The following is a 20,735-nucleotide window of genomic DNA, read 5'->3' on the forward strand; positions in this document are numbered from 1 at the left end:
TTTTTAAACTGAGCTAAAACTCCACCCCTCCTATGAAATGCAGATAATTCCTCATTGCCTTAGTCTCTGAGTTCCCATGTCATGGCATCCTACCCTTTGATGACTGTTCATGTGCATACATTTTCTGGGCAGTTTTGAGGGAGAAAACAGGGATAGAAGAAGTTCACTGCTGCTCTCTCCAACATTGCTACAGCAGCTTCAACAGCAGCCCTCCAGTATCCATTTTTGAGGCTTCTGTCCGAATAAGATAAAGAATTTTTTAATCTCTTAATTTTATAACATATTCTCTCTTTTCACAAAATTTACAGTAGCATCTCTTTCTCTGGTTTAATAAAATTTACAGGCTGCTTAGCACCCAGGAATGCACATTTAATTTTTCATTGCAGGCTGAGGTTACAGAATGATACAGAAAGAAACTGAAACTCTCAGGAATTATTTTGAGACAAGGCAAGAAAATAATTGCTATATTCACCTGTACTTTTATTCCTCAGAGATTGTGGAGGCTTTAGAAATTAATTTAATATAAATTTATTAGGCACATGGAGTCCCAATTTTTAGAGTTCATTTAGTGTTGTGACAGAACAAGGTCTACTGAAAGTTAATGGGCTTATTTCCTAAAATACACCCTCAAAATATCACTCTCGTAAACTTTGAACAAGAACAATTTTTTTTCCTTTTTTTTTCCCGGTATACAGTGTAAGGTGGCTTTTGATTTTCTTCACTCTTAAAAGGAATGTAAGTTCCTTTTAAGGAGGAATCAAATGGAGTGTTTAACTGTTTTTACTCAAAATCTAGTAGTCAGTGGAAAGCAGAAATACCTTTCTAGCTGGAGAATCTGCTCTGGCTGGGCTGTTGGAGCTGCTGTTTGTGCTACTACCATTTTGTGTCTCGCTCCCTCTAATTTGCAGAAGGGGCTGGAAGCCATCACATCATTTTCAAGTGGCTGTGATGGTTTCTCACCCCTGTGCAAGCACTTAAAAGTCGTTGTGGCCATGTGTGAGAGAGCCACAGTGTGCGCTGTGGCAGCGGGAGTGGGAGGCATGAGGGATTTTTAGCACAGTTCTGATTAAATCAGTTTAGCTGCAGCGGGACAGAAGTTAAACGTGCTGCTTCAGATGTTTGCCCTTCTGTGAACTGTGGCATCTGGCCAGCTGTGAAACTTCTGTGGTCTTGCCATGGCTGCCACAGAACGGCCGTGGGTACCCGCTTCATACTGGAAAGATTTACCTCACACCTTTGTCCCACACTCAGGAACATGACCAGCCATGCTGGCCACAGTCCTGCAGACAGGAATCCCCAATTTGCTCTGTAAAGATGCTAGCAGGCTTTTAGGGCTGGAAATCACCGAGTCTGTTTAACTTCCTGGATTCCATCTTATTTTGGCCCTAATCCAGGCTCCGTTTTCCAGTTAAACATTTCTATTTATAATGCTTACCAAAAAACAGGATTTGTTTCTTTCACCAAAAACATTCAAAAGAAAACCTCTTTTAATTTTTTTTTTTCTTTCCTGTGACTCACCAAGGGGGTTTGATGTTCCACTTAGAATTGCAGAAAACAAAATTACAGGCAACTGGATTTATAATGGGATTTAGCCTTTCCCCTGGGGGTTCTGGATCAGCTATGTGCTTGCTGGAAGGGCTGGTTTCTGGCCAGTTGTTAACAATAGATGTCTGTGGCTACACCATTTCAGCCATTATACCACTACAGCTGGCACTCTCCACACAGGTAAGGTTCCTGTAGCTTAGCCATGTGCTTTCCCCCCTGAATCTGATGCCATGAGTCAGCTGAAATGCTATTTACCTCTAGGCATATGTACAGAAGGAGGCAGATTTTGTTTTAAATTCAGTCGCTTAAATGTTCTGTAAAACCTGTCTTGCTCCTTCCGTGAGGCTGAGGAGCAGCAGGCTGTCCCATGCCATGCTCCCTTCCCAGGGAAGTCCAAGGCAACATCTTCCTGTCAGATCCCTGTGGTGAAGGGTGTGGTTCTTCTACCTGCTTGCACAGAGGTGGCTTTATTTCTAAACGTGACTTTCTGAGAAACTGTGCTGTAAAACATCGTGTTTTTGTACGAAAGTGTGTTTTATGCTTACTGTGTTTTTGATCCCTGTGGTGGAAAAAGGGAAGTTCAGATGTCACCTTCCCACGGGTGCCATCTCTGCTAAGTAACATATTCTTACACTCTGCTGTTGTTTACCTTGGCTTGATTTAATGCATACTTGACCACAGGAGGAAAGACCTCAACTAGATTTGGGAATGCTGGTTTCTGGTGCCTGTCATCAGACAAATTTTCCTGGGAATTCCCTCAAGAATTGCTACTGCACAGTCACATATCTGGGGCTCAGGTGAGCTGGAGAGCCCCATCATTCCCATGGGGAAGGGGCAAATCCTGTGTCCAGCAGTGCCCCATGGTCACTACAGACGATCTGCCTGCCTTTGTTTATTTAGCTTCTCACTGGGGATGAAGAAGCCTTCAGTTCCCACAAAGCAGCTCTAGTCAGGAAACCTGCACTGAGCTCTTCTGTGCATCAAAGATTACTGCCCTATCAGCATTAAAGGTATTATTTATTAATGTTTTTGGTTGTTTTATGTCTTATGCTGAGCAGATTAAATTTTGTTTTGTTTGAGGCTGTAGCAAAACCTCTCCCTGCACTGCTTGGAGAAAAGCTTATCTCCCCTTTCTCATTTTGCTGCTCAGCTTTAAAGTAAATTCAGGGAACATTTTTTTTTCAGAAATAAATTCTCTTTATTTTAAAATCCAGACACATGTGCTTTATACCAAAACAGACACCAAAGGAGACTTGGTATTCATCTCTGATTTTAAGCAAAACTGTGGCTTTCAGGGTTGTCTAACCAGACACGGGGATTTCAAGGAAACTTTACAACTTTATGTCTCCCTGCCAATGCTCAAGATAGTTTTGCAGGCACTTTGGCAATCTTTCTGTCAATGGCCTCTCACAAGAGAGTCCAAAAAATTTCAGAGATTTCCAGGGGTTAAAAAAAACAAAGAAGAGAGACAGAAATAAGGAAAAAGCAATGATGGTGTCTTTACAAAGTCATATTAAATATGGTGAGCTCTCTACCAACTTTCTGCCATGTGCATTTCCTCTCTCTGCTTCTTCACACCATTTCCAATAGCTCTCCTCTTGCCACAGCACCAACTGCCTGCTCATTCCTCCATTGCCAATCTCTGCTTTGTAATAAGACCTGTATGATTTTCACAGATTCTTGAATAGAAGAGTCTTTAAGAGGAACTCTACTTTTTGGACAACCACATCAGTTATTTTTCCAAGTCTTCCTGCAGCCACAGACTAAAGAGGCACGTGGAGTTGTGCTTACAGCAGCTTTCTGTTATCCTCTTCCTTCTCTGCTACTGTGAGGTGAGGTCCTTCTGGCAGCAAGTGCAAATTAGCCTTTGTCTAAGATGGGCACATGTATTTCTTCTTTTATGTTCAGGCTGTCCTTAGAATCTGCCATGTTTCCATTAAAAAAAATACTGCTTCCCCACTGAGACACCAGGAGCCAAGGACTTAGAAGATTTTTTGTCTGATTTTACATAGCAATCAAATTAGTTTTCTTTAAAAAATCAAGAAAAAAATCCCCAACCTAAAAAAATCAGTTCCAAATTCATAACAACAGAAGTGTGAGGGTACACAATATGGGTTTGCACCATAAGTTAGTTAGAAATTATTTGCAGAAGATTACTTGATCCAGGCTAGAATTTCAAAGATGCTGTAATCAGGAATCTGAGATTTTAATCTGGGTATCTCTCTCAGTGCTCTCACAGCACTGTCATGAGCCAGATTTGCTGCTGAAGACATTGATGTTAATGAAAAGATTTCCAAATAAACTCAAATTTTGCAAACTGTTATCATCTTAAGTAAAATATTTTCACCCTATATTTTATGAGGTGAATGGTGCTTTCATTTTCATTCCTCATTCACCTTATCTTAAATGAAGTTTTTCTCAGTTTTGTCCCCATTTGTTTTATGTTTCCCTTTCAACAAACCAATGCTTGATGCTCTTTGGAAATGTTGTTTGCTATTTGGAAATGTTGTTTATTACTTGCAAGTATAGTAGTCCACAAGACTATGAAAATAACATGTTATGTAAAGGCAGAAAAAAAATATGCAGACAGAGGCCAGTATCTCTGAAATGAGGTGGAATGGTGTTTGTGTCTGATTCTGACATGGAATATTTTAGCCAGTGAAGCCACAAAGATATAGAGTGAGCTGTGGTGACACAAGCTAAATCCATTCTGATATTTATCCAGGCCTAACAAAGTGAGTTCTTTTCCTTGGAAACAAGAAAATTAAGTTTCTGTTTATTGTTCTTTAAATTTTGAGGGCAGTTTATAAAAAAATCTACCATCCTAGTGTGGCAAAACTGCTGACTAAACAAATATTTTACATCTTTTTGCATCTGCTAGCTGTGTTAGTTACTGAGTTCTTCCTGTCCTAAGTGCTGGAGAACAGGTGTTTGAACCTAAATCCACAGAGAAGAGGATCCTGTTTGTTTAAAAAAGCCGGTAAGAAGCACATATTTTCAGTTCATGCCTTGAGTCTTGCTCCCCTTCTGGCTGAGGCTGTAATTAGCAAAGATGGCTGGTTGCCATAGCTTTCCTACCCTTGGGAGGTTTTCCCAGGGAGGTGGAGAATGCAGCTCCACTCCATCAGAGAAGGGAAATGTAGGCAGGTTTCCCTCCTTCTGAGAAGAGCTCTGATGCTTGAGGTATTGCAGGCTAAAAGAGGAAAAGGCATGTAGGGAACCTTATGGCTGAAGAGTGGTCAGGCACTTTCAGGGATACAAAGTAAGATAAAGGCTTTTTGAATTATCAGTCTGCATGTAGTTGCCTCAATCCCATTCAAATCTCTCTCTGAGTATGATGATCTTTCTCTTTGGGACTCAGTCTTGCTTTCGCTCCAAGAACAGCAGGAGAATTAATTCCTCAGAGCTTGTAAAACATTGGTGTATGGTGATAACCTGGGCTGCCCAAGGCAACTGTTAATTGAAATATGGCTGAGGGAGAGAACCTAAAACGTCCTCAAAAATGTAGAATGTAACTCGGGATGAGCTTTTACTATTACATTTCTCCTGAAGGCTGTGGGCAGTGCATGGAAAAAGCCAACAGCACTTTGTGAAAGGTAGTGGTGGTCAGAAGACAGAGAGAAGGATGCATCACTCACCTGCTCCAGCTGGACTAGAGAAACAAGTGAAACACAAATCTACACAGGAGTCTGCTTTAATCCATCACTCTATTTTATGAAGCATCACACAGCATTTTCAGCAATTAGCATTTGATAGCAGTTTAAGTAAGGGTCACAGGGTTATCTAAGGAAAAAGCTGAGAACCTATTTCGTCATCACTGAGTCCTCATTTGGCAGCAGTGCTCTTGGAGGGCTTGGGTAGTACCCAGCAGTTGCTGAACTATTTGAGGAAAATCGTGTAAATCTATAATCCAGTGGTAAATCTGCAAGACAGAAACATACCACATCTGATTAGCAACACAGCCTGTATCACATAAAAAACAAGCTTGTCATGAATAGCAATACTTCTTAAAACCTTGAGCTGTTTGCTCACCGGCACCAGAATTCAATCTGATTGCATGATTACACATTTATTTGACATCTTCAGCTGTTCAAGGGATTGACTTTCAGAGTTTATTCAACAGCACTAAAGGATATTCATTCCTTGATTGCTAAAATAATGTTAGTCAGAGAAAATTATTTAACGAATGCTTAAATATTAATAAAAAATCTTCATTGAGCCTAGATGCAGTTTTTCTACCAATACACCTTCAAGTTCATTCTTCAATTTTCCCCCCTTCTCATTTATCTCTATCTTTTAGCTATTTAATTATAGATTAAATTTTATGTTTAAAACAAAGAATCAGTTCCTTTTTTTGTTTTTCATGGCTATTGAAGCAGGATTCCCCAAAGGCACCCACTCTTAGACCTTCTTGCAGTCCAGTGTTAACAACATCATTTTTTGTTAACAACATCAAGCATTCTTAGAAATCTGCACTTGTAACTTGATGTACTCATCACTTCCAGTCTGTAAAGAACACTGAATGCATTAAAATAGCTCTGAACAGTCAAAGCTTTATTTTCTGTAACTTTTCAAAAGCCTCTGCTGCCAACAGTGACCCACCCACCCTCACAGCCAGAAAACTGATACTTCCTGTGCTCACCTCGTACTCCAAGTTCAAGAAACCAAATTAAAAAACATATAAATAAAACTCAGTTCAAGAAACAATTCCCTTTCCAATAATGAAAAGAAAAACCAACTTCCATCTAAAAAGGGGGGAAGCTCCTTTCCAGGTTGTCTGTTCCGAACCAAAGTAAAGCATAAAAGCTATTACTTGCCTCATCTGTACAATAACTTATGAATTGCAATTTTTAAAATTTAATTTGGAGTAAATTTGGGGAAGTGACATCCTGTCACTATATGCTGCAATTCCTCCCCCTTTCCCCCCAAAAACAGCTTCTATGAAACAGAAACCCACAATTTTAGTAGTTTCAGCAAAAACAACAGGAAATCCAGTTCTGTCTCTCAAGTGATTTGCAGGCAGATACCAGGACAGCATCCTGGTCTGCAGCTTCAAACTCATACTGAACATAATACACCAACAAAAGAGTACTTAGATCAAGTTAAAAAATCAGAAAGAGGCTGGAATAAAGTAGGAATAGGAGGAAAGATAATAGGAAAGATAATTGGAAGAGAATTAAGTGGGTGATTTTAGCTCGTCAAAGAAGTTAATTTTCTCATTTTGTCTGAGTCAGGGAAATCTCTGGAGCTCATTGTGAGCACGGCAGAACAGGCAGATGTTTTCCTAGTATGCAGAAGGCCCAGTGGATTTACTGGCTGCTGAGTCTATTTATGACACTCAGTTTAACACAAAGGTTTCAAAAATGACAAAATAAATGGAAAAAGAAAGCAAATATTTCCAAATATCTTTACGAGCTATAAAAATCAAATGTCATACAGTTCCTTTTATGAAAAAGCTTTTACTAGCTTAATAGTCTAGTAGTCTGGAGTTTCCCCAGAGTAGTTTAATCAAAGAGCAGCACAAATGGGGCAGACTTGCTACAGAGTTGATAATTGCTGAGGAAAATAATCAGCTGGATCAAAATGGTAATTTCATTGGTATTTCTTGGTAAGCTAGCTTTACAGAATCAGCTTAAACACCCAAACCATTCTATATACAATGCAAAAGGCTCCAAAAGAGATTTTTATATATTCACATCCCAATCTATCAATTTAAATGTTGCTTTTGTCTCAGCAAGCTGACTTTGGAAGATGATTAGAAAATATCCATATCCATTTCTCAAAAGCATTTAAAAAACCTAAACTGTACAGTATTCGATAATAAGGCAAATCTTGGGGGAAAAAAAAGTTGCTTATTTCCAAGTTGTTGTTTTCCTTGTGTTTTTTCCCAGTAAATTCTTCAGGGTTTCCTGTTGTGCATGCTCACAGCTTCTGCTGTGGTGGGAGACCTTTGCATTTGGGCACCCACTTGTCACCTAACCCTGAGGGAGAGTCATGAATTAGGCAGGGGGCAGATATGCAGTCCTCTCTGAGATACAGTTAGACAGCAAGGCTCTAATGAGTCCTAAACTGCACTGACAATGAATTCAGCACAAAGCTCATCCAATGTTGCCACTATCACAAAAAACCCTAAATAGACTTGAACAAATGAAACAGCCTGAGACTGGAAGAAGGAACTGGCTGATTCTACCCAATTTCTTGAGAAACACAGTCCAAGAATTTTTCTATCATTCTTAGGTAATTCCACCTAGACTATTTTTTTTTTAACCCAAGACAAGTATAATATTCCCTTTAAGAGCCAAAGACTCCTAGAAATCAGACGTTAAGTGTCCCAAGAGGCTCCCTGAGGAATACACAAGGTCCTAAATCTATGGAAATGCCAGTTATTAGATGTATCACCCTGAGTTCCTGTCCCACTCCTTTCTTTGCTCCCACACCAGCCTGAGTGCAAATGAGTGATGAATAATGCTTTCCTTGATGGTGACCACTCAGTGGTGCTAGCACTTCCCAATGGCTTGGGCATTCCTCACAGGTTACATGGCTTAACTTGAGCTCAGAAGAGCTCCTGCCCTGCCCTGCCTCCCTTGCAGGCCTCCAGCAGCCCTGGTGTGAGCAAAATAACAATTATGGCATCTGAACAGTAGCTATTGTCAGTTTCTGTGTTCCAGTTATCCAGATCCAGGTATTAAGTGACATTGAGTAGAACATTGTGTTCTGATGCTTAAGTATACCCATATCCATGCATTTATAGCACAGTTACAATATCCCACTGTTTCATGTGCTGTGCACTTAGTGTAGGCCAGCTAAATCAATGCCACAAGCTTCTATCAGAGGAAGACTTGGAATTCCAACCACAAGCAAGAAAGAGAAACCGCAAGAAGAAGGGAAAATGTAATATTCCCAATGAGTGATCAGGAAAGTATTTGAGTAACTGAATGGAAGACAATTTTAATTTAATCCAGACACAGGCCTGCTTGATAAACTTACTACTCTAATTTTTTAAAATTTCCTTGAACAAACCAATAGATTAAACAAATGAAATATTAACTAAGCACTTTAGGTGGATGTAATTGTTTTTCAATTAAAAACACAGTCCAAGACTGAAACAGATTTCTTCCAAAACACACAGCAGAAATGTCAGGAATAATTTTTCAGTATTGACCAACAAAAGCAAAGCCAACATTTTTTCATCATGACACCACAGCAGCATCCCTGGGATGAGTGAGAAGCTCTACAGAAAGCAGAACTCCCCCTCCCACCCTGAGGTCTGCTCCCTGCCAGTGAGCAGGGCTGGCGCCAGATGCTGCAGAAGCCTCCTAGTAAACAGCAGGGTTGTGTTCTTAAGTGAATCCAAATATATCCTCCTGATTATCACCAAGGAAAAGACACAAGGAAGAGAACTAAAACCTTGTTAGTGATACCCAAGTTTGAAAAAAAATCTTTAAACTGCTTAATTGTGTCAAATTTCAGAAAACACCATCAGAGCTCTATCTTACATCTGGGTGAGGTAATTATAGGGGCAGAGGGCAAACCATCAGCTAGTATAAATTCTTTTCCTCTTACAGGATTTTCCATAATTGACACTGGCTTAGAAGCTTCATCGTGAATCTTTCATTGTACTTCAAAGTCACTGATGAAAAAAAATATTAATTTCTTAAAGATGAACTTCTAATAATTATTCATTAGCAATGGAGTAAGCACAATTGCAGCAGGGGAACTCACCAGTTTGTGCCTTCGGGTGAGCTGGCTTGCCAGTCTGTGGGTAAGCTGTAGCAGGTGCTGCTTTTTCTTAAATGCTAAATGCTTTTTATCTCGTGACCCATCTTTATTTTGAAACAGTCAAAGCAGCACTTGCACAAATAGCTCAGGATGTGAGACAGCATACTAGAGGCAAAAAGAAAACATCCCAAGGCCACAAGTAGATTTATCCGATAGCAGTTATTTTTAGAAAAACTCCTAAGGTTGATTTTCCTAAACTGGAGGTCAGATGTTTGCTGAAAGAGAGAAGTCAGCATGAGAAAAGCATTCCTTCTGTCAATTACATGAATGTCAGTGCTGCTGTCTGCATACTCCATAACTCAGAAGTTGGAGAGGAGGGAGTATCTGAGTGGTGTCGTATGGGAAAGGGGGGACCCCTCAATATAGGTTTGCTCCATAGCAGGAGAAAGCTTCTGAGTTTGGACATAGTTGGTGATATGAGCCAGTGCAGTTTACCCCAGGCCATGTAGGAATAAAGACTAAAACTATTCTCAGTCAAAGTGCAGGTTTGCTGTTTTACTTGCACAAGAGCTTTTGCCAACACAGGTGTATTGGTTGGAGATCGTGCCCCTGGCACTGCCAGCAGACATCTGTGGTCTGAGCTTGGCCTGAGCCAGAGCTTCAGTGCCACTGAGGTTTGTCACTGGTTACTTTTCTGTGGTGTCTAACACCGTGCCATTGGAGAAAACCCAAGTGGCAAACTGCAGGGATACATGCAGCAGCAGCTTCACTACCAGTTTTGCAGATGGACAAGTGCCTGGGGAAATGGAATGACTGTCCCATCGTGGCTGCTGAGATTGCTTGTGGTGTGCAATTTTACTGTAATTATCTTGGGAATAACAAGTCACATTGCTTTGGGTGTACCCTATGGCCAAGGGACCGCTGACCCCTTCCTGAGCAAAACAGCTGTGCACAAGGCGTGCACTGACTCGCAGCTGAGCCTGATAAGGGTCTGCAGTGAAGGAAAGCCTTAGAAATTCCTTTGCTCTTTTGGGCTTTCATGAGAAAACTCATTATTTCTATGTGAGGGAAATGTTTCTCATTTTTGTTTTCGTTTAAGCAGTGGTTTTTGAAAGTCTTGTAAGAAAATAGACACGTGTGGTTCTTTGCTTGATCTGGAAATGATCAGAAGAAAATATTGTAGTATAATATTTTTAAATATCTAGGTGAAGACTTTAACTAAAAAAAAATCTTGAGAGAATGCCAAGATCGTACCAGGACGTGTTAGTCTTTCAGGGATCTGTTAATTAATTTCTTGTGTGTGAATGATTCATTTTGGATCTTGGAGTGGGAGGAAGGGCTTCTGAGGTAGGTTCAAGAAGTTAGTCTGGAAACAAGCAATTGTTTGAACTGACAGGAATTTCTGGTTGATTAAAAAGAAACAAAAAAGAGCTGCATTTTGAGGCTGTGAAGGAGCTACATTAAGACAAATGTGGAGATGATACACCCCTTTACTTTCATTTTGAGGTAAACTCACCAACAGCAATCTTCCTCTCCAAACTCATGAGATGGGTTAATCTCATTATGTTCCCCTCTCTTGTAAAACAAATGTTTTCTTTCCCTTTCCCTGATTTTGTTTTTTTTTTTTTTTCTGGAGGGGTGACAAACTGTTTACCTTAAAATAAAAATCTGCACACAAACACACATGAAGTCAAGGCCTACATAGTTTTTTGGGCATGTGTGACCATCTTAATCTAGAGGGAATATTTTACACACCAGTCCAGAGTACATAAATGTCCTTCCAGCAATGTTTTTTTTTCACATGTGAGGTTGCAAATTATGTTTAATTTCAACATGGTCAGACAAGTATTTTCAATACTTGGTGATTTACCTATTTCCACTAGTTTTCACACTCAAAAATTATCACTTTGTATTACAACCAGGGTTTATAAAGTGTCAGTCTAAACCCACCCCATAAGCCTGTGATCCGGTCAAAACTCAATTATAGCTTTAGTTACAGCCTGCAAATGAAATTATGCTGCCTGAGTTGAAGGGTAACTTTAAAGCAGAATGACTGAGTGGTTCCCCCTCTCTTAATGAGTTGCTCATGAGTTCTCCCTTTAATCTTTTCAAGGTGGCTGTACTTTGACATCTCATAGAGCAGAATAACGATGGCAGGAACATTTCTGTCAGCTATTGGCTAGGAAGTAATCTTTTGGGTTCTGCATGATTTGACACGGTCTTCAGGGGCACAAGTCAATACACCTTTCTGGGGGAGGAAGGAAAGCCTGATCAAACCGTAATACACTGAATACTGTCCTTTCTACACTGAAAATCACTATCAAGTGGTCAAATCCTGCGGTAAAGATGAGGTCTCAGACCATTTGGGAAGTAACTAGGTCCCAAGGACGTTTTATAAACTAGTCCTGAGTTATTGAACAATAATTTTTTATGGTTAAAATGCTGTTTATTTCAGCTGAAAAAGCTGAATAAGATGCCTTATTTCTGTTGGTTGTGTTGGGCATGTTTTTACTTTTTACTTCTAAAAGGAGAATATTGAAACTAGTTTCCTGGAACAGATGAATCACATTTACATTATCTGATGTTTTTCAACTGACACATAGATCAAGATGCTGTTGATACACTCAGAACACATCTTCTCTGTATTCAGTTATCTTTATTATCAGGTTTTTTTTCCTTGTATGAAACCTCAGGGCCATAAAACCTCGGAAATGTTACTGTTGTGTATTTACACCAATTTTCCACCCAGTGCAAGAGTACTTTTTTTGCATAAAAACTTTAACTATAAAAATGACCTCTTTGGCCTTGTAGCAGCAACTATTATTTGTAACAGCAAATTCCCAAAGCAGTTTAAATCCTCAAAGCATTTTGATAAACTTAGTGTCTAGATGCTGTTGTATAGATACAGTCTTACACAGAAGTTGTCAAGCAAAAGCACAGTTGTAAGATAAGGCATTAAATATGAAAGGTTACTGCTAACTAGCAATGCATAATATAGATAGTTCTATGTGTTTAAGGGAATTATATATTATTGTATCACTTGAATAAGAGCACAGTTACTGTCAGTCTACTTACAGCAAGGACTGCTGTAATTTAATTCTAAAATGAGTTGGATTTTACTTTAGGTGATGTAATGTCAATGAAAAAACATAGAACTAAGGTGCAAAAATATGAGGAATTTTTTTTTTTTTTTGTTTCACTTCAGCAACAATTGCAAATATTCAGGATACAGAAATCAGTATATGGCTGATTAGTGCAGTATATGGCTGATCAGTGATTAGTATATCACAAGATTAGTAAAATTCATGTCTTCCATGATAACAGTTGATTCCTCCAGGGCATTCACATTTAAAATACATGTGGAGGATGGTGTGTGAAGTTTGCAATTTGTAGTTCATCTCTGCTGGCAGACCCGTGTATCTGCGACCTGCACATTGCCAGTTCTGGAGCCCCAGCCACGGCTGCCTTGAGCTTTCCATTGTGCAGATAATTTGCAGCTCTAAGCAGAAACATGAACTTCTTTGTCATGGTTCACTGGCAATTTTATCATTATATTTATACAGCAAGCAGGCTGACGACTCAAACTCCCGCAGAAAGTGGCAGGATCTGTAGGCATCTTTAAAGAGACAGCTTTGGTTAATTATTATGGAGATTTTTTTCTCTAGCTCTAGCTAACTTAAATAACAATACGGCATGAAGAAAAACTTATGCAGCCATATGGGCAAACCCTGATATAATTTCATATTGCATACAAAATTAAAAAAATGCATTATCCCCATGCATGACACAAGCTTGGTTATCAAATCTCTCCAAAGTGTGAAATGAACTCTGTTTCCATAAAACATTTACAATTGCACTAATTCCTCTCTGAAATGAAATTCTCTTGAGCTGCAACATCACTCAATCTCCTTTTCTTGCTTGCAGTAATTTTTAATCCTATGACAAAATTCACCATTCAGAGGTTATGAGACAAATTTACAACATTAGGTTAAGAATGATGAAATTAGAAAAGAAGTTATGTTCTCCTTATTACAATTTAGAGCCCACTTTCTTAATCTTCTCTTTATAATGACAAAAAAACCTTACAAAAATCTTCTTCACAGCTCTAAAACTCCTCATGGAATGTTCTGAAGTGTGGCTTTTATAAAAATACCAAATATAGTGAGATTGAAAGGCAAAGCATTAGGTTGAAATATGTGTATCATATTTTTCAATCAAAGAACTGTTAATCAAAAGACCTGTCAGAAATGGCATCTTTGAAATTGTTGAAATTACTGTTGGAATACCCATATGATGCAGGAAATACAATTATTAACATGGGGATCATGTGGTCACAGAGTAGTGGTTGCTGTCCTTGATGGTAAAGTTCAGATTATTCATGTAGGAAAGATAAGAGTAATCATCCTCTACTTGGCTCATATCTAACGTTCTGAAGTGGAGAAGCATATCCTGGAAACTGTGGTTTATGCAGAATGTAACTCTACAGAGACACCCCTACACCTTTAATTTTCATGTGGGAGCACTAAAGCAACATTCCCACAGTAATGCATCCCAGTTTGGAAAATCTGTCTTATGATATAATTGTGCTTTAAAAATCTGTAAGGGAGCTATAAATGAGGAGAGACTCAATGGCAGAAAAGTGAAGAAACAGATGGATTTGTGAGCAAGGCATGTAGAATAGAAGTAGGGACATTGGCTTCCACTATTTTATTAACCATGTACTGTCAATATAACACGTATCTGACTTCCAATCCAAACTGATGGAAGGGCACAGAAGGTATTGTAGAAGGTCTCCTTTGAGGAATTTTAACAATAAATGAAATATACTCTTGCATGCACAAAGAAAATGCCAGTTTCTCTTCAGAGAATCTGAGGAGAGTTTAGATGATGAACAGTGTGCAATTTCTGTAACACCCTCCTTGCCAGAGGCGAGATTAAAGTTCAGAACTTCTAAAGCATCTTTGAACTGATATTGAGTAAGTGAGTTACTAGTATTCAGTAATGCTGAATAGTCTTTGGAATAATCTTTTTCAATGTGTCACGAGAAGTAGACCAAGCTGTTCTTTAGCACAGACACTCATTGCAGCCAAACAACAAGAATCAATCTTAAAGCCAGCACTGCAGCCATCTGCCACACTTCACCAAATATTTTTGCAGACCACAAGCCGTTGGCATCCTGACTTGTACGTGGCACTTACTACTGCTCACATAGGTGTACAAAAGCCAGGTCAGACATTGTTGACAGAGAAGCCCTTGTGAACCCCCAGCTCACAGGAGGCTGCAGGGCACCCCCAGCGAGGTGGCAGCTTGTGTGGCTGGGTCAGGCTGAGCGAGGTGCTGCCAAGGCTGAGCCAGCCTGAGCTGAGCTCACGCAGTCAGCACACCCTGCCTGGGAGCTGGGCTCATGTGCTCAGCACAGTGGCAGCCTGGCTGCACAACTGGGTTCAGGGGATCTTGAGGAAAGGCCTGAGTTTTTGCAGCTTGGCAGTGGAAAGTCCTCTGCCGGTAATTGAAGCAGATGAATGAATTGAAGCAGATGAAAGGAAAAGCTGGAGAGCATCAAACTCGCATAACCCATTTCAATCTCCTCTAGTAAATAGCTGTAGCTAAGATATGACTTACAGCTGCAGCCAAAAACTTCTGGGCTTGGCAGAGCAGGGATTCTCACAGCTTGCTGTGACAGGAGTCAGAAAGGTATTCAAGAGGAGTCAGGAATTCCTTAACATCCATAATAATGAACATCTGCTCTTCCACACAAACAAACAAGAAACACCTCTCTCTGTAACAAAGCAGAGATCTTCTCATACCTTCAGCTTTGAGTCTGCTGTCCAGTGCACAGCTGCAAGTTTAAAACATAATTTCTCCCCTGTTCTTTAGCATTTGGGTTTAACTTTTACACACATGACCCGCTGTCCCAGCAGTGGTTCAGTGCAGTGAGGGACAGCACAGAGTGTCCCTCCTCATGGAGAAACAGGAGCTTTGCAGATAGCTCCTGATGGCAGGCAGCTATCCTACCCACTAACTGCCCAGATATGTCTTATGGGCTCACACCCTTTTATCTATAACTGGAAAGACTGTCATACATTTGAGGTTGAGAAGCCTTGCTTGTCCTTTAAACTGAGCTGTGGTTGGGAGGAAAATTTCAGACTGTGGCTGACCATTTTCTCTTGGTCAACACTTCCAAAAGAAGCCACACGCAAGCATGACCCTGGAAAGGGTATTAGATGGGAGCTTTACAGAAATTATCTCTCTGTTGGCATTTTCCTTGGTATGTTTGGGCTTTTGTGTCTTTGGGCTGAAATAGATTGCAAAATGGCAAAAATGGGAGGCATAAATAAATTGTGGCAGTCTATGATTATTCTGTTTTGAGATATCCATACAATGTAAGTACTTGTGTAAAATATGGTTGCAAAGAAAAGGTCTATCATGTGTCCTGCTGTAGAAGTCACTGCTGGGCAAGCCTGAAATGCTCTCTTGCAACAAATCTTTTATTCCCTGGTCTTCTGCATGAAGCAAGAAACAGATGCTGAATGGAGGGGTTAGTAAAGTAAATGCTCGCTGTGTTCTTCATTCATTTAATAATTAGTTCATTCCTTCAGGTATGCATGTGGACAAAGTTTAGTAATGCAAAATGATAGATGGAGCACATGGGGTTCCTCATCATCACTCTGTAATCCCAGGAAGGTACTGTAGCTGCGAAGTTACAGTAAGCTGATAGGGGAAGTGTAACAAGCCAGATCTGTGAGAAACGTTTTTTAAGTATAACACTCCCAAGTAACTTTGCATGTTGTTTGTTTCGAATGTATCTCACCACTGAAAGTAGAAACAGCAAATCACAGTGGGGAAGTAGGGACCAGATTCAGGAACTAATCTACAGACCGGTTACATGTTGCACCCTATCTCTCACAGTGAATCAATTAAACACCTCCTATTTGCAGACACAAACAAAACCCCTGGTGTATCAGGCAACAATTAAAAGCACAAACATCAAAGTAATCAATGGCCACTAGTGCTAAGCGTTGCATCATATGAACAGAGTATTTTGAATGTATTTTAGATATATGCAATCTCAAAACCAGGCCTACACCACTACAAACTTACTATGAATACTGCATGTTCATTAGAAAAAAGCCCCAAACATCTTCCTTACCTGCTATTGCTTCCAGACTAGGGATTGCAATAGTGCTGTAGGTGCTAATACATTTACAGGACCACGTGTGAACTAAGGTCTCCTCTGCATTTTCCAGGCCTGGCAATCTGTCCATGAAGAAAGAGCCCCACTGTTTAGATACAAAGTAAGGAACTTTGAGCTGATCTCCCTGAAAGAAAAAGAAATAAATACATTAGCTTAAAAAAAAAAAAAATCTTTATTTATCCACAAGCATTAGTTTAGGGAACTCTAGTGTTTTTCTGATTGTCTGGGAAGCCTATATTGTATCTCAGGAGCAATGTGGCTTTAAAATATAAAGTCAACAACAATGCAATAAGAATCTTCTTCCCATAAGTCCCCAAGTTCCTGTTTATACAATTTATGGATTCCCTAGGACATAAAAAGTTAACTGTAAATCGTTTTTAAACCTTTTAAGAAAACTCCTTCTATTTTCCCTGTTTTTCTGTTTATGATAGTGTGAATTGCTTGCGGTCCTTCTCTGCTGGAGAGGCTGTGTTACAGCTGGGATCTCCTCCTGGGGGAAAAGGAGCTTCCTCATGCTGGGTGGAATAACTGCAAAGAATGCACCATGCCACCTGTGTTATCTGTTTCTGAGCTGGGGATTGAGTGAAAACAGAACCACAGAATCCATGGAGAGACAGTCAGTTGCCTAGAAAATTGTGGAATACTAATTTTTTAAATGTATATTTTCAGACAACAACATCTGTTTTAAAAAAGCCATTAAAGCAGCCTTGGAAAAACTACTTTTTTACAAGTTCATCTTGAAACCTGCTATATACTGCCATGAGCAATCAGAATAAAATGCCAGGACACACCTACAGAAAGATGAAAAAACGGGAAACAAAACTGCACTATAGAAAAGCTGTTGAAGTAATTTGTGTGCAAAGTAACATTCAGACTTGCAGAACAGATACAGCAGTTTGTGCCTCCAGGTTTGTGAACTTTTCTACTTTATTCTCCATTTAATCTCTCTCTTAACAGTTTTGAGAACCTGCTCGAATAATTTGTGTTTATGACAGAGGCCTGTATCTTTTGATCACAAGGAAGTGGTTGAGGCAGCCAAACAGACCACACCAGTAAACACAGAGCCACACTTCCATCAGTCTGTGCTATGGTTTATCCTCTGAGTTTAAATGGGGGGGAAGTACTGATTTCAACAAATGTAGACATTAATTTCTGTATTCTGATGTAAATAAGTTGGAAAAAACCTCCTATCTTTTGTTTCAGAATAAGCATTTAACTTAAGTCCTGGGCTTTTTTGTTTTTTAATGCCTTGCACAAAGGGACAGCATGTTGCTCTCTTTTTTCCCTCACTAAATCTTATCTTTCTATGCCAATCCCAGGACTTTACATCAGTTATAATTAAGTTTAGATGCTCTGATGAATTAAAATCTGTTTGCCAGCTGGATGACACATGCAGAAAACTCTTAAGGCTGTTACAGCTGTTCAGGTAATTAATCAAAACAACAACCCCACTACTGGCCCACACAAGCATTTGTACAAAAGACAGGGTCCTGTTTATTGATAAGAGAAAAGATGTGAGGGTTCTGCTTTCTGAAGTGGAAGGTTAGTTCAGTGGACAATTAAAAATGTAACGTGAGGAAATGAACTGATTTTTAGAGAAGTTTGATTCTAGAGTGGGATTTTCTTCTTTATTAAGGAGCAGGGAGTTAAATTTTGGATTTACAACCCAAGCCCTTGGTGAAATCAAACCCGGTTAGATATGAGACTTGTCATCACCTAGTGCAGAACTCCCATCATTTTGCTGCTGGCTTATCTACACATGACAGGGCTGGTCTGGTAGGCTAAATCTCGATTTAAAATTTGGAAATAGCACTCAAAACTTTGACCACAACCCTAGGAACATCTGACATTGCTCCCCCTTCCATCCCTAACTGATGCCCTGAAGGTGTCCTTATCTCACCTGCAGCACACATCAGAGCCTGCAAGGAAGGACAGACCACACACCATGGATCTGTACATCTGTGAAATGAGGCAAAAGGCTCCTCTCCCCGTGGCTGCTCACATGCCTGGAGGCACATGCCCAGCAGCAGGGCTGATGAGCTCTGCAAGATGCATCAGCCACTCCTGCAGTCCCCAGGCACAGAATTTGCTCTCACAGCAGGACAGTAGATCCTGAAAGTGCTGGGCAGTCCCTCTTTCTCATGCAAATCCCCCAGGCATATGGATTTGCTCTCAGGCATGTTGGGCAGACAGCAGCAGGTCAGGTCAGATGTTGATTGTGCCAGTTGAGGGTACAAAGCCTTGAAGAAAACATCTACACTTCAGGGAAATAGGGATGGTACCAGAAATTCCCGAGTCCCAGGGCCTTCCACAAAGTCAAAACACCTGAAGTACGTGCTACCATCTTTGCTTCGCTAACTCTAGGCAAATAGGGTTGACAGAATCTGTTAATAGGACCCTTGGGTAGCGCTGATTAGTTAGCTTACAAATGACATTCTAAAATACTAATTAGCAGGGAGCCAAGCTCTACATTCTACATTTGGTAAAGGGATGAAAGAATGAAAGATGTAAAGGAGAGAGGAGTGGAAGATCAATAGTATTTTTAAGGGCTTTATTTAGATGCAGATTTGCCATCTATGCCATAGCAAGCACAGAGCCTGAGGAATACATCCAGTATGAGTAATGATACTGATGATTGTATGCTTTGTCTTGGGGTAATAACACACCACTGATTCTTGATGCCACAAAAAAAATTAATGCTCAAAACACTCTTTTTCTGGTGTAATAGTATTTGAGATGTTTCTGTCAGTGCAGCTGTGCTGACCACAACGATGGGATGTCTCTGAATCACACAAATGGGCAAACCAGCCACTGGTCTGAATTCTGTTGCACAGAACCTGCCCTCCTACACATCATGCAAATATGAAACATTTCACACGTGAATATTGCAGCTAAACTACAACAGGGATCACTATTAGCAAATTTAAAGTAAAATGTGCTGCACTTCAGCGTGTTGCCCTAGGAATATGGCTTTAACACAGCTTCACAACAACACCTCAGGTTGTTCCAGAAAGTACTGTTAGATTTGTGCCAAAGATAAACAGGGATAAAGAGACAAACAGAGCCAAAAGGCACAAAGGAAATAGCCTTGTCTATGGTCACACCAGGGGAGTTAATGGAAATACAGGGATTACAGACCTGATTTCTACAACAAACCAGTCAATATTGTAAAAATTACATTTTCCCTTCTAACTACAAAATTATCATGTATATCCACCAATGAATTATTTAATTTCTGCTCCATTCATTCATATAAGCCATTCATTTACACACTGACAGCTCAGCTGTAATAATTTTCTTCGAAATCCTGGGACAAATTCCAGCTTTCCTTTTGAGTTTTCATTGATGGAACTGATCACACATTTAAGGAACAGAATGCAAAACCAAAGCCTCCAGCCAAACAAACAAACCCCCAGTTCTAGGAGGGAGGCAAATCTTGTTTCAACACAATGCCTTGTATTTTTATTCACCCTGCATGCTGCAATTTATTTAGAAGCCAAGTAACTGCTTAGTTTTTAGTTTGCTATTCTCCTGCTTATTTGGTTATGACTCACATACTTAAAAGAACTGCAGTTGTTACCATAATTTCACAGTTATGTGTATCTGGCTTATATCATGCATTTAATTGAAGGGAAAAAACAAAAACTGCAAATGAAAATGGAAATCACAAGTCTCCCACTTGGTGTGTGAGGAGGTTGTTTTCTTCCCCTCTCACTGTTAGTGATGAAATACCAGTCAAACAACTAAAACCAGATTTTTGTAATTTCTTTCTGAAAGATGCAATTGCCAATTAAAGTAATACTTTCTTACTTTAATAGTATTTTGCAAAGAGTGATAACATTGAGAGTTGCACTATGTATTAAGTTTTCAGTCCCTTTCTGCACACACAGCATGGCAAGGAAAATCTACAGTAGTATTGTATTTTATTGCCAATGAATTCTAAGGCTGATTAATCAGATGAAATCTAATCTGTGACTAACTTTCCAGAAACAGCTGACTTTGTACAATCCTTTGAATTGGCTTTTCTCCCTTCTTAACCAAAGGGTTAATGGGAGAAGTTGCTTGGGGAAATGAAAATAAAACTCTCATAGGTTTGTAAAGGGAGTCCCTTTGAACTAGTCCTGTTAAGTTAGTGGTGCCCAGTCAACTGCAGAGATATGGATGTGACCTGTTGTTCAGACTCCAGTGAGCAGCCTGGTAATGAAATAACACCACTGACCTGCCTCGGCCCCCCTGGTTCAGGTTCCTTTAATCAACACAATTCATTTCTCCCTTG

General features: G+C 39.8%; 1 protein-coding gene across 1 annotated transcript in view; it reads right to left on the reverse strand.

Moving 5' to 3' along the window:
* Window positions 1-5,198: 5,198 nt before the first annotated feature.
* The window catches only part of NT5DC1 (5'-nucleotidase domain containing 1), a 126,857-nt gene continuing 111,320 nt past the window's right edge, over window positions 5,199-20,735 (reverse strand). Inside the window, exons 11-12 of the mRNA XM_005490688.4 lie at window positions 16,415-16,583; window positions 5,199-5,467 (exon numbers count right to left, since the gene is read on the reverse strand). Of these exons, the coding sequence (XP_005490745.1) occupies window positions 5,349-5,467; window positions 16,415-16,583 (288 nt within the window). The 3' untranslated portion in view covers window positions 5,199-5,348. The remainder of the gene's footprint in view (window positions 5,468-16,414; window positions 16,584-20,735) is intronic.

Source organism: Zonotrichia albicollis, chromosome 3 (genome assembly GCF_047830755.1).
Source record: "Zonotrichia albicollis isolate bZonAlb1 chromosome 3, bZonAlb1.hap1, whole genome shotgun sequence".
Lineage (NCBI taxonomy): Eukaryota > Metazoa > Chordata > Aves > Passeriformes > Passerellidae > Zonotrichia > Zonotrichia albicollis.